Source organism: Protomyctophum bolini, assembly GCF_963924005.1.
Source record: "Protomyctophum bolini genome assembly, chromosome: 5".
Classification (NCBI taxonomy): domain Eukaryota; kingdom Metazoa; phylum Chordata; class Actinopteri; order Myctophiformes; family Myctophidae; genus Protomyctophum; species Protomyctophum bolini.
Window position 1 is genome coordinate 20,396,016 of NC_137866.1, and position 15,000 is coordinate 20,411,015.

The 15,000-nt window shown below is 42.7% G+C and overlaps 1 protein-coding gene across 2 annotated transcripts in view; it reads left to right on the top strand.

Moving 5' to 3' along the window:
• Nucleotides 1–5,999: 5,999 nt before the first annotated feature.
• Nucleotides 6,000–15,000, top strand: part of ccdc120a (coiled-coil domain containing 120a) — a 19,555-nt gene continuing 10,554 nt past the window's right edge. Inside the window, exons 1-2 of one of the 2 annotated variants that reach the window (XM_080764205.1) lie at nt 6,000–6,153; nt 14,454–14,786. In XM_080764205.1, the coding sequence (XP_080620331.1) occupies nt 14,736–14,786 (51 nt within the window). In that variant the 5' untranslated portion in view covers nt 6,000–6,153; nt 14,454–14,735. Of the gene's footprint in view, nt 6,154–11,643; nt 11,783–14,453; nt 14,787–15,000 lie in introns of those variants that run through there. The other variant, XM_080764206.1, reaches the window with a different exon arrangement.

A 15,000-nucleotide genomic window follows, 5' to 3' on the forward strand; every position in this document is an offset into this window, starting at 1 on the left:
TATGGACTGGTTTGCCCTGTGTACTGGTCATGTGGACTGGTCTGCCCTGTGTACTGGTCATATATGGAATGGTCTGCCCTGTGTACTGGTCATGTATGGACTGGTCTGCCCTGTGTACTGGTCATGTGGACTGGTTTGCCCTGTGTACTGGTCATGTATGGACTGGTCTGCCCTGTGTACTGGTCATGTATGGCAGTGGTTTTCAACCAGTGGTGCAGGGACCACCAGTGGTGGTGGTATACAGCATGGAATTGTGGAGAAAATCGTATCCAATGACAACAAAATATTCTTAGGTTTTGGGTCCAGGTTGTAAAAGAATGCTATATGCTCCAGTAGAAGTCACGTGTTTGAATGTAATCGATCTAGTTTAATTCGCAATGTCCTAATGTGTAGCAATAAAGTCTCTAATTGGTGGAGCTTGCGTTACTATGTGTTTTATTTATTTATTTTCATGGACAGGATATCGAGGCAAAGTTGTGGTGGAGAGGGTATACGGCTTGGTGAGCTATGGGTTGCTTCACTGCTTTTTGCAGATGATGTGGTCCTGATGGCACTATCGGTCCAAGACCTTTAGCTCTCACTGGACCGGTTTGCAGTCGAGTGTACGGCGTCTGGGATGAGGATCAGCATCTCAAAATCTGAGGCCATGGTTCTCACACACACACACGCACGCACGCACGCACGCACGCACGCACGCACGCACGCACACACACACACACACACACACACACACACACACACACACACACACACACACACACACACACACACACACACACACACACACACACAGTCACACACACACACACACACAGTCACTCATAGGAGTGGCTAGCACCAAAAACATACTGACATTCTGAAAGTAAATGTCCACTTCATATAGATAATCGGTTTTTTTTCAACTAACAATCTAATGTAGACTTACCACAAGGGTCCAGGTTGTAAAAGAATGCTATATGCTCCAGTAGAAGTCACGTGTTTGAATGTAATTGATCTAGTTTAATTCGCAATGTCCTAATGTGTAGCAATAAAGTCTCTAATTGGTGGAGCTTGCGTTACTATGTGTGTATGAAGTGGTGTATGATCACCAGTAATATCAAAGCCAAAGATGCACCAGTGGCAGTGTCTGTGTTGTTAGATTTTAGAGGTTGCGCTGTTGTCATAATGTGTCAACATTGGGTGGGCAAATGCAAAGTGCCCACCATGTCGACACCATGGCGCCCAATATGTAGGCCTATTTTGAGATTGGTCCGCAGTCACTTAAAATGTTTAACCCCCAGACACTGAATGGCAGAAGATAAACAGCTGGTTGGAATGTGAATTGTTGACCCAGTTTTGGTGGCTGGTCTGATGTGGCTCGCCGTACTGTTCTGACAAGCTAACCCTGAGTTGGCATAGTGGTAAAATGTATGCTCGCCACCACAGAGACCGTGCAGGGTTAATTGAAAATGAACACAAGAGCCAGATCCCAATACTCAAAGTTTATACCTCCTCGTACTCGCCTTCTCTGCCCTCCGTCCTGCAGCATGGCATCAACATCTAAACGAAATCCACTGTTGTTTGTTTATTAACAGAGTTAAACCTAGTGGTGTGGACTACAATGGAAATAAGCCCCCGTGGCTCGTTGTGTTATCCTTTTTGCATAACCTTTAGTTAGTTAGTTAGTTAGTTAGTTTAATTTATTGTCCACGTGTGTTACAACAACAGCAACAACACTTACACAATTATTTTTCCATGGCAAAAAAGTGCAGGACAACAGTGGCAAATACATTTGAAAAACATTGATTGTACTACCTGTACTGTTGACAAACTTGTTGATAAGGTATTCAATCAATTGGCCACACACGTACACGTGTGTACATATGTGAAGTACACAAGATATATTACACACATATTTCTTCAGGTCACCAATTTCACCTGAACACTGCCATGCTGGAGGATGAAGGAGGCGAGGAGGCAGAGATTTGAGTACTAAGGGTACTAATATGGGTGTTCTCCGGTAGGAAGCCAGCAAGGAATTGTGGTCTTGTCACTTCACTAGCAACTCTGGTCGGGTTGTTAGCAGGAAGGTAATCTGGTGGAGATAGCATGTGTTAAACCTGATATGCCCATATACAGTATAAGCACGACCACATCTGCTCTGACAAAGGCCGACTAATTGACTCAGACATATCGGTCGGATCGGCGGTGCAACGTAGTTGTGACGGACCTGGTTCTCTACGTTACACCCTCCCAAGGCTGACTGTGAAGCTTAGGGAGTGGGTGGAGGGAGGGGGGTATTGGCAAATGACAACATTTTGAGAAAATAAATAAACAATGCGTCATGGATGCTACACATTGAGAGCTTGTAGGTCGACTAAATACTGGCATAATACTCACCCCAGAATCGAGTTCGGAGGGACATAAATGCTGTGTGCTTTCAAAACATGCACTATTCACTATTCACTCCTATTCACTGCATTACCGGTCCTTATAGTGTCAGGTGAAAAGAAGCGGCTCTTGACTCCATGTGTGTCAGAGGAGACACATTGTTGTCAACTCAACACGCCATACCTCGGACAACAGTGTGGGTTGCAGCGAGAGTACTCATGGGGAACTGGCAACATATATAAAAACCAAGATGTCATGTGGTCGTAAATATGGGCAAGTTTAAAATGAGGGGAAAAAATGTCAGCCACTATTGGTAAGGTTGATCATGAAGTGTGCAGAATGACTCAATGGAGAGTATGTGACACATTCAATTGTGCTCTACTGTAGCTTAATTGTGTCGTGTGCTTTATATTACTCTTCATGTGACCACCACGCTCTGACTGTAGGTGCGCTACCCGTTCAAAACATATCAAAATAACAGTAGTGGGTCGCACACACCAAGACTTCAGTTCAAATTGTTTATTTCATATTTGAATAGGGACAAACGTTTCGGCTATCCAGCCTTCATCAGTGTCAGTGTCGTTGTGTGCTTTGTGCCATTTTTCTGAAGTCTTGCAGTGCTTTTCTAACTGTAGTATCTCTCTGCCGCCATACTATTGTACATCCTTTCAGTGAAATAGGCTTTCCAAAACATTAAAACAACAATCATGCATATTAGTTCTAGTTACAGATTCACTCTGCACTCAATGCTAGTAAGATCCTTTGGATGCTCCCTTGGTGAACCATCCTTTGATTTAATATTTACAAGTGTAGTGCCCAGGCATTTATAGTCGAATGACCCACGGAACTTGGAAGCTTTCTCAAGGATCATTCATCCGATCAATTTCATACTTGACACTGCTCTCCCTAGTATCCCCAGCAAAATCGATCGGATGAATAATTCTCCAGATATGTGAAGGATATTCAGACAGATATAGGATATATGTACAGAGTTTCCTGGAATATACAGGTCAATCGTTGGGTAGGGATGTGACATAAAGAGATTTCTTTCTTAGGTCCTGGTCCTGGATAAAATTCCTGTATCTGGGAAATTGTCTGGGATTGAGTTTGAGGCAATAGTTAAATTAAATAGCAGACCTACAAGCCACTGTGGTGAGCTTGTAGATCTGCTATTTTTCAAAAGCTAAAGTATAATATAATGCTTAGTTAAAACACCAAAAGGGTTCCCGCCCAGAATGGGTTTTAAGGTTTGGTCATGGGTGACTTCATTGCTGTCTGGACTGGTGCCCTGGGCCTCAGTTTTGCATCCTCACAAACTGTATCTCTTTGAAATGATGGCGCTTCATTGCGTCTTTCTCTCTCACAAAGCAGATTTGTCCTTGCCACACTCATTGCAGGAAAGAAAACTACAGTAGGCTATATGAGAGCATAGTTTACTTCTGCTTCTGGAGGGAGGTGGGGAAAAAAGCAATTTATCGACTGGCAACAGATGATTAACAATATTTACTGTAGCCAACAGGTACTGCGCACACGTGCACACACACACACACACACACACACACACACACACACACACACACACACACGCACGCACGCACGCACGCACGCACGCACGCACGCACGCACACACACACACACACACACACACACACACACACACACACACACACACACACACACACACACAGGCTGTCATTCTGACCAAAGGTCAATAAAACTTTCACACCGACACAAAAAACCACTTGTCTCTCACCCTGTCTTGATGTAAATGGTATCCGTGTTTGTCCTTCATGATAGAGTGTCATATGAATGGATTCACTAGCAAGCAACCAAGTTCATAGATTCACAGAGCTAAATAGAGAAGCTGGATATTGGAGGGGTGAGAGACAGGACAATGAGGACATAACTCTGTTCTTCAGGGAGTGGACAGACAGACATTCATATCTTCAGTTTCAGAGAGAAACAAGCCAGTGAGTCATTAGAACCAACCATTAGAGTCAGCCAATCAGTGCCAGAGGGGGCCTGGCACGGTTTTGCCCCCTCCGTCATTTCATCCTGGAGCTGAGCCTGCAATCAGTAGAACTAGTAATTATAACAAGTAAATCAAAAGAACCATTCAGGAAATGGAATCAGTTATTAAGTCAGTCAGTAAAACCAGTACAACCAATGAGTTTGTTGAAGCAGCCATTAGAATTGTCATTAGAACAAGCCAGTCAAAGGAACCAGTCAGTCAGTCTTTACAAAACAGCAAATCAATTTAACTCTGAGATTGTACAATGGATTTTGCTGTGTAGAGACTAGCCAGAGAGGGTGATGAGCCTCATTCACATTATGTGCTGTAACCCAGTGGTTATCTATACAATTAACCGGTATGTGTGAGCACAAATGTCCGACTAAGTAGGACATTTGCATGCAGCGGACTTTACGCTGCCAGCTTCTTTGAATTAAGTCAGTGTAAAGTTCTATTCAGCACAAATGGCTCAATGTGTGTATGGACCAACGGTGGAGAATTCCCATGTTTCTATTTGAAATAACATTCCGCAATATACTTATAATAGTGCAGACTGCAGTATTGCCTGTAGAAGTAGTAGCCTACCTGTAGTACTACTACTGTAGTAAGGACTTTCTTACACTGAATGAGTCTATGCGTTGGTTAGGGTTGGTTTAATTATGTGCTCCTTGGAGCACGCAAGTCATGTCTGCACTGTCTGCACTCGCTGCTATCAGTCACTCTATATTGTGTTTAGATTTGATTTGAATGCTACCGTTGACACCATAGCCATCCCAGCCTATTGTCTTGTAAATGTTTTGTTTCACCACCAGGTGGACTTTTACATGTCAGTCAATTTATTACAATAATGGACCCCTGATGGTTTCCATAGAATAGAGAGTACTGAGGACACAATACACACACTGCAACCAAAGAGGGAGAGAGACAAATGTAGTCCCTAAAACTTCAGTTAGGCCTCCTGTAGGCCTACTAACTAATAGCCTACAGTTATTGCCTGATTGATTGATTCAATACTTTATAACAGTTTGCAAAAAGCACAGGAAGAGTATGTTTAATATACAGTGCTAAAAGGGTTGAACCTGCATGAAAGCAATATGGCTAATACGTTTCCATGGGGTCCTCCTGTATATCAATTCACTGTAGATGATTTTACTTAATCACATACCGGTACTTTAATCATGAATTAGTTCACTGTTATGGAAAATGAACTGTTGAATCTGTATTAGCCTATGTATTGTTTTTATGTTGTTGCAGTTGTACTGTGTCTGTCTGGTCCTTTTTACAGTCTATGGTCTGGTCTGAGTGGTCTCTGGTCAAAGGAGGCTACAATCCACATGGACGGTCAGAACGGACCATAGCAACTCACAGAGACAGGGGGGGTGTGTTCATTATTGTCAAATGGAGACAGCGAAACTCCCTCTCTAAACTACAGTCTGAAGAAATGTGATCTCCGACTACCGGAGATCAGAATATATGACTATCTTTTCATAGTTTTAACAGCAAATACAAATATACCGGTAATTAAACATTTGAGGGAACCCCCGTCCCGTTTGGTTTCGCCCTCAGCAGGCGGTATGAGAGCGAACGAGACGAGAGTGAGAGAGCCAGGGTCAGTGTAGTTTAGAACAGATGTGTGTTGCATAGTTTGGTTTAGTAAAAAAACAACATCTTTTTAGTTTTTACTTTAAACGTTCTATTTAACGGATTTAAAGGATTAACCCTTAATGCCGCGGAATCTTCTGTCTATCGGACCGGAATACGTTTGTGCAAAAGTAAGTTTCTACAATATAGTGTATGTTGTAGCCTGGAGTGTACAGAACTGTGTGAGTTTGTTGATGCATACCTGCTGGCTGGTCAGCCTGCACTCTCTCTCTCCAACCCGATGTGTGTGTGTGCGCGCGTGCGTGTCTACTGTCTGTCCGTCTACCCATAGCGGAGCGCAGAGAGTCAGAGGTCAAACATTCCTAACTATAACCAACAAGACAGTATTCTGAGTTCTGACCAGTATTAATAAGATTAGGAAAGAAAGTTGGGAGAGGGGAGGGTGTGTCTGTGTGTGTGTGTGTGTGTGTGTGTGTGTGAGTGTGTGTCTTGTGTCTTGTGTGTGCGTGCGCATGTGTGCCGCGTGCGTGCGTGTAGGCAACTTGTCACTGTGACTTGTGACAAAAAGTGATCTCGCTTAATCTTTTTACATTAAAAAGAAGTTGCAGGAAAAAGTACTGGACTTTGTCTCTTTGATATGTTCTACAAGAAACCAGGGGTATTATTGGAGAAGTGGACTTCAGTTCACACCACACCAATTATATCAGTAGAGGAGAGAGACACACCAGCTTCAAATCTCCAAATTTGTCACTCAGCACATCTTTTGTTTCATCACTTCCAACATCATTGTATCCTGTTAGTATCGTAGTATGATATGAGTAGTTCTCTCTCCTATTTGGATAGCATTTTTGTATCCACACTATCCAGGGTCAGGGACCATGCAGGCCTGATGTTTTCCTCTGTTTGCCCATCTGATTCCCCAGACGGCCTCTCTCTACCACTGACAGTGGGTAGAGAATTAATAGAGGTATATGATCTATCTAAATCTTAATAGATGGAGAGAGACCCCTATATCTCAACAAATATATAGCAGTTTTGCTATTGGAATACAGAACAGTTTGACACTTCAGCGGGCAAGATCCTTTGAATACTTTAACAAAGGAATACACTCACACACTGGTGGTTGCAGTAATTAGCTTTACCGATAAAGGGATCTATCCAGTATCCAGTTGGTGACAGTCATTGTTTTTTGTTCAAGAGTATTGTGGCCTGGGGGGGTCTGGGATAGAAAGATCCTTGAGCTACTATAGATCGGGATGTGAATGATGCTCCAGTATTGTTTGCCAGATGTTAAAGGAGAATTCCATACTAAAAGGCTTTCTTACCTTTCTTTGTAGTTGTTACGTCCCCACCAAAGAGGTCCAGGTGTTATTTAGTGCAAAAGCTCCTTATTGGCTGTTTCCCCTACCATAAGCCCTAAATGAATTGCATTGAATTGAATGGGAATTGAATGGGGCTATGGGGTGTTGTGCTAATTCGCTTATTTCCATCGCTCAAAATTATAATTTCTTTGTATATATCCTCTCTTCATAATGTAAATAATATCCCAAGCGGCACACTTTACTACTTCTTTCGATGGAAATAAGCGAACTAGCATAACACCCCATAGCCCCATTCAATTCCCATTCAATGCAATGCAATTCATTGAGGGCTTATGGTAGGGAAAATAACCAATAAGGAGTTTTTGCACAAAAAAACACCTGGACCTCTTTGGTGGGGACGTAACAACTACAAAGAAAGGTAAGAAAGCATTCTAGCATGGAATTCTCCTTTAAGCAGCCACTGCTTAGCTGGCAGCACAGTCTTGTCAGCGTGCTCATTTAGTGGAGGCAAGGAAGCAACCAGGTGCTCAGGAGGTGTGCAGGTATACAACATGTACAAATAGTAAAAAGGTGCTCCCCATGGGATCAATCGGGATAACACATCTATAGAACAAAGCGGAGATCCGGGCACACTTAAAGGTTAAAAAGGAGGAAAACTTTATGTTTCAACCTAAAGTATATACGGTCTTCATCAGGGCTGTGTTTGCCAAGTATTGGTCAAGTCTCTTAAGTCTTAATGTCTGCTTCATTAAAACACCTGCTGTTGTTTTAGAGTGATTTGAAGGAAAGAATGTGTTTGGATTTGGAACTTGAGTTGTTGGTTATGTGTTGTGCTGCTGATTGACACAACAGTCCAGAATTTACTTCACGTTCATTTAGACGGGACACCGCATATTAATGAACATTACATAGCAATGCGAGGTAAATTCACTGGATTTAGAAAATATGCTAATTTACATCTGCAGTCCCCACGGAAATGTTATATAAACAAAAACAGGCATACAGTGGAGTAGATCTCATCACCTTACACAGGGAAACAGAGCCTAGAATGTAAACACAGCAGGTACAATGTTAAATGTGAACATGTGGAATCTCAGTGCCTTGCTCAAGGACACAGTCACTGCTGCAAGGATTAAACGTGTTACCATCTGTGAGAGTCTGCAGGCCTGCAGCACCAGAGAACTCAGAGCCACTTTATTACCTGTATGTATTTGGTCATGGTGCCGTATATTCTCCAACATACTTCTAATATGTTGTGCATTGTGTCACACGTGTCACAAAATAGGCGATCTACAGTATAAGCTACTCCATGGTATGACTGAAAAATGAGCTGATCTACGCGTGTAGGCGCGATGAGCCTGTAGACCTGCTGTTGTTGTATGACAAAGCATAAATCATCTCCATAAATCATCTACCTGCCTACTTCTCTCTCCCTCTCTCTGTTAAATATTTGACTGAAATTAGGGATGCTCCGATCAGGTTTTTTGGGACGGAAACCGATCACCGATTGTTTTTCTCATGAACGGGCGATACCGATAGGTCCGATACCGATACTGATCTTGTGAAATCTTGCAAATTTTAATATTTCCAAACTGATTATATCGCCAAAACTGTTCCTGTGTGTGGGGAGGAAGGGGAGAATGTTTAGGCCTGTCACAAAAATGCAAAATGACGTTATGCTATATATCTGGTTGACATTTATACCACTTAAACGGTGTAAAAGATCAGTTTCTCCAGATAGGGTAAATTGCCGATCACAGATAGGGTAAATGCCGATTACCGATCAGAGTGAATATCGGGCCGATATGCGATCACCGATCGCTGGCCGATTATCGGAGCATCTCTAACTGAAATGTTACAAACTGATGCCAAAACATCTGATGGCTCTGATGAAAAAAGTTCTCCCTGTTCTGGAAGTCTTCATTGTTGTCCTTTCTCTCTGGGGACGTCAGTGTCTCTAATTAGTTTGTCTGGTCTGGTTGGGTTTTCTTTTTTAAGCACTGGCTGCCTGCTAACCAGGGATATAAATCATGCATGTGTAATTAGGACTGTTGATAAGTTACAATGTGTGTTTCAGTGGAATAATTATAGTGTTAGAGTGACCAACACAACTCAAATGCAACCATACACAGTATGACACATTTGCCTGTGAAATGATTATTCTACAGCAATTACAAGCAGACAATTATATTAATTTGCATTTGAAGGTAACCCGGAATAACAAGGCTGTAACGTAAATAGAACATTCAAAACAAACACCTGAACATAGAGAAGTAAAGAGTAAAGTAAAAAAGAAAGTGTGAGATGCAGATACAGATACACTTGTTCTTATTGGTTAATCTGGAATCTGTTCTCAATTCTACTGTTGCAGAAGACAATGTCAAATATGATATATCATATCATATATCATCATATCACACATGAGAGTGTGATGGTGTGTACGGTGTATGGTGTGTGTGTGTGTGTGTGTGTGTGTGTGTGTGTGTATGCGTGTGTGCATGTGTGCATGTGTGTTTAAACAAAGAGACAGACACACACACGCGAGTGTGTGTGTGCGTGTGTAGCCTTGTGGTATATCTATAACAACAACAACACAGTGCACACTCACACACCAACAAACTGTTGGTGTGTCTGTGTGTGTGTGTGTGTGTGTGTGTGTGTGTGTGTGTGTGTGTGTGTGTGTGTGTGTGTGTGTGTGTGCGTGTGCGTGTGCGTGTGCGTGTGCGTGTGCACTGTGCAGGCCAGGGTCTCTAAACCGTAAATGTGTTATTTCCTCCTAGTAGGAACACACAGCTCTCTCTCTCTGTCTCTGTCTCTCTCTGTGTATCTCTCTCTATCTCTCTCTCTCTCTCTCTCTCCTTCTGTTGCTGTATTAACCTCCCGCCAAGTCATCAGCTGTGAATTCCTCGCTTCCTGTCCCCTCTCTCTCACTCTCTCTGTGTTTATTGTCTCTCTCTCAGGTCTCACCTGTTTAGTGCTGAAGGAGGGAGAGAAGACAACAGATGGCTGACCCCCTCACTTCCTCTCTCTCTATTTGTTTATTGACACTAATATAAGTCAATATACATACATTATGGGTCTGTGGCATGAAAAAGTTTGAAAACCTGTGTTAGGGATTCTGTCAGTAATATTCATTATTTTACTCCTGCAGTACCAATCAGAGGCTAGTCCGAGAGAGAGAGAGAGAGAGAGAGAGAGAGAGAGATGAGGGCTAACAGAGGAGTGGAGACAACAAGCTGGAACATGAAAGAAGGAGGAATGTCAGAGAGGAGAGGCGAGAGAATGAGGGACGGAGGTCATTGTGGCTGCTTCTTGAGTGTGCTGATTATATATTATTATTCATTCCTTGCTATTGTCTGTGGTCTCTTTCTCTAGCGCACGCATACGTGCACACAGCGTGTAAACAGTTATTATGTGGTTCACTCAGTTGACAAACAGTTTGCGGTTCATTTTAACCATGTCCGATCAGTCCGTCATGTCCCACCTGAAGTTGAAATCTTGAGTTTTGTCCAAGAAATCAGCTAGAAAGCAAGTAAGAAAGAGAAAATGCGGTTGACAATTACAGAGCTGATGGGAGCATATTGTGTTGGGAATCACACATTGGAAATTGCATATACTGTGAATACTACTGCACCAGCATATTATATTATGCTATTATATGCACACAAATCCATGATGTGATTCACATTATGGGCATGGAGCACATACTGTACTTGTCACTAGTCAGTCAGATGATTGTGAATGCCTCCTAACTGGTACACTTGACTAAAATGTAACCACAATTAATGTTTTTGTCTTTAGCTGTCTTTATGCTATGCCACTGTGATGAATGTGGCATCAGCAACAACAGTGCCAACTTAAGTGAGTGTAACTGTAAGTAGACAGCAGCCCTTCTTTGCAGAGGCGGCATTTTCCTGAGGTGAATGCTCCCACAATGAATGGCCTGGCAGTCATGTGTCATGTGCAGACCATGGTCATTTTCTCATCATGGATTTACGTGCATATAATAGCATATAATATGCTGGTGCAGTAGAATTCACAGTATATGCACTTTCCAATGTGTGATTCCCAACACAATATGCTCCCAACAACAGCTATGTAATTGTCATTGGGTAATTTGAAGGCTACAGAACCGATATGTGTACAGTAGGTCAGTCACTTATGCACAGTGAATAAAGACAACAATAATAGTGGTAAAATGCTAAAATATGCAAACACAAAACAATGACGTGTAAATATATATATAAAAAAAACTCTTAGATAAATGAATAGAAGAAACATGATAAATTGTGCTCTTCATTCAGGCCAAAGACTTCCACCGGTAAAGAAAGAATGCTGTGTAAATCCGACATGCTTCTCTATGAAGCAGTTCATTGATCCTATCACCACCTCTTAGGGATGCGATTTGCTACGGGCTAAACGTTGGCTGCTCATCGCGGGCTGGGAGGAAAACAATATAGCCTGTAAGCCAACAGCTGTAAGTACGTCCTGTGTTTTAAAGGTCAGAGTTCATGACTAGTAGGGTTTTTTGCCATTTGTCTCTGTAGGACACTTAGTGGTGTTGTTTTCCCTGTAGAATCACATTTTGTTGCTCGTCTCTGTGGGACATTGTGTGATTTGTCTCTGGCACAGACAATGTTTGCTCGTCTTTGTAGGGATGGACAAATGTGTTGTTTGTCTCTTTAGGACAGACAGATTGTGTTGTTATTGTTAATCGTCTCTTGTAAGACAGAGAGTTTGTGTTTGAGGTTGTTTGACTTGCACGCACGTCGCACACACACACACACACACACACACACACACACACACACACACACACACACACACACACACACACACACACACACACACACACACACACACTGATCCACTCTCCTCTCTGAGAACAGGAAGAGGAAAGGGCAGGGCAGGAAATGGGAAACAGGAAAGCGGAAGAGAGAGAAGGAAACAGTATTCTCAGAGAACGAGAGAGAGAGGTGACTGTTGACGGTCATTACATAACCTGGTCACCTGCAGCTACACAAATGGCAGATTTGAATGCAGTCAAATTCACATGACACCATGTCCTACTACACCCTCATCTATAACCTCATCCAGAATCAGCCTGCATCCTCTACCTAACATCCTCTCAGCTTTATTTTATGTTATCCTACGTTTTTTTGGTTTTGTTTTTTAAGATTTGTTTTGGGGATTTTTATGCCTTTATTGACAGTAAACAGTAGACAGACAGGAAAGGGGGAGAGAGATGGGGAGTGACACGCGGCAAAGGCCGTCAGGCTCGGGAGTCGAACCCGCGGCACGCCGTCCGGCTGGCTTGGCAGCGTAGCTTCCCAGACGGTTGAGCTAACCGTCCGGGCCTATCCTGTGATTTCTGTGCCCAATCTTTTTCACCCCGTGTCAATTGTCTAATCTAGTGTAAGCCTAAAGGCGCTACACACCCTCTGCCAACCTGGGGAGAGCAACGGACTGACATGTTTTTTTTAATGCATGAGGAGTCCACAGCCCACAGCTTCCCCAACGGGAATCGAACCCAGGGCCTTCTAGCTGTGAAGCAACAGCACTACCGACTGCGTGACCGTGCCCGATTTTACAAATACTAGACCGGTGCCTGCAGAGCCTACAGACAGACGTACAGAGACATGGTGCATAAATGCCCCGTGCATTTAACATGATCATAAAACCTGAACCTTCTACTAAGACCTAATCCTACAACCTCATCCTGCATAAACAAACACCCTATAAACAAACACAGTTTTATAGTTACTGCCGATTGCTGCGTGCTGTGCACTACATGTACTATGTACTTGTTACACTGTACTGTACTGTACTGTACTGTACTGTACTGTACTGTACTGTACTGTACTGTACTGTACTGTACTGTACTGTACTGTACTGTACTGTACTGTACTGTACTGTACTGTACTGTACTGTGCATTCCTTCCTGTGTTATAGCCTATGTGTTGATGGTCAAGGTGAAGGAATGTGATAGAAGGGGTGTGTGTGTGTGTGTGTGTGTGTGTGTGTGTGTGTGTGTGTGTGTGTGTGTGTGTGTGTGTTCGTGTGTGTGTGTGTGTGTGTGTGTGTGTGTGTGCGTGTGCGTGCGTGTGCGTGCGTGTGCTGTGCAAGGTATCTCATCAGATATCAGGGATGTTTTGGCTACAGAGTCTCAGACATACAGCATGAACCCTTCACCTGTGTGTGTGTGTGTGTGTGTGTGTGTGTGTGTGTGTGTGTGTGTGTGTGTGTGTGTGTGTGTGTGTGTGTGTGTGTGTGTGCGCGCGTGCGTGTGTGTGTGTGTGTGTGTGTGTGTGTGTGTGTGTGTGTGTGCGTGTGCATGCTTGCGTACGTGTGTTCTTGCGTGTATGCAAGAGACTGTTTTAGGGCAGCTGGCAGCCTATGACTTCAAATAATATCACGATTATTTATAACTTTTGCCTCGATTACAATTAATTAATTAATCTCTATTAAAAATGAAAATAGAATGTTATTGTGTTATACTTGTATAATAACAGAGAATAGATCTATCGCTTGTGTTGTATTACTTAACAAAATTTATGTATCTTTTTACAGTTTCCATTAATAAAAAATATGAAATAATTAGTGCAAACAAATGTAGGCTCAAACAAATCTCACTTCTACAACGAGAAACTGAGTAGGTTGCCATTTCAAAGGCAGAAGAAGAGTAAGAATAGGTCTAGAGTTCAGATTAATTGTGGGTAAATACAAAGATTATTATTATCGCCCCATCAGTCTCCTGGTGGTATAACAAAATAGGTTACTGTGGATGAGTTCAGAGGCGTTAGGATAATTGTATTCATAGTCAGAATATCACAGGTTAACATATTTCAGCTCACATGGCACACTGCCCATCAATTATCTTTCAACACACCAACCAATCAGCAGAGAGAGAATGTGAGTCACAGAATTGAATAGGTCACAATTGTAGGTCACTGGTTTTAACCCTATGATATGATAATGAAGACTTCTGCATCATTAACCTCAATGAACCACAGCTCCCTTTCACTGTTCTCTTCTTGCTGATATATAATGCTGAAGGAGTTTATCTATAATAACTGGAATGTATATAGCGCTTTTCTGAGTACCCAAAGTAGCTTATCTCATGTTTTTTTTGTCCATTTCACTCTCAGCTGCTGTGCCAACTTTTATCTGTGCCACCTGCAAACCAACCGGATTACTGCAGCCACACACTCACCCAGAGTCTGCTAGCCAAACCAGCAAGCCAACCAACCAACCAGTCTGCTAGCCAAACCAGCAAGCCAACCAACCAACCAGTCTGCTAGCCAAACCAGCAAGCCAACCAACCAACCAGTCTGCTAGCCAAACCAGCAAGCCAACCAACCAACCAGTCTGCTAGCCAAACCAGCCTACAAGCCAGCCAGTCTGTGCTAAACCTGCCAGCCAGATGGTGTATGGCCTATTCAGGTTTAACCTACTGGAGCGTCCATGCGTTAAACTGTAAGGTAAGATTCTGATTCTGATTATTCTGTTGATTATTAGACTGAGTATTAGTCTGTTATAGTGTTTGTAATGATCTCTGCCATACTGGAAGCCCTGGCTGGCTACTAGGCAACCCAGCCTGGCAGAGATATCTGTTTTGGAGCTGTACGTCACTATTTGACATAACGGAGGTAATCACATAACAGTTACAAGAGGTGTAACCAAAAAGACTGCAAT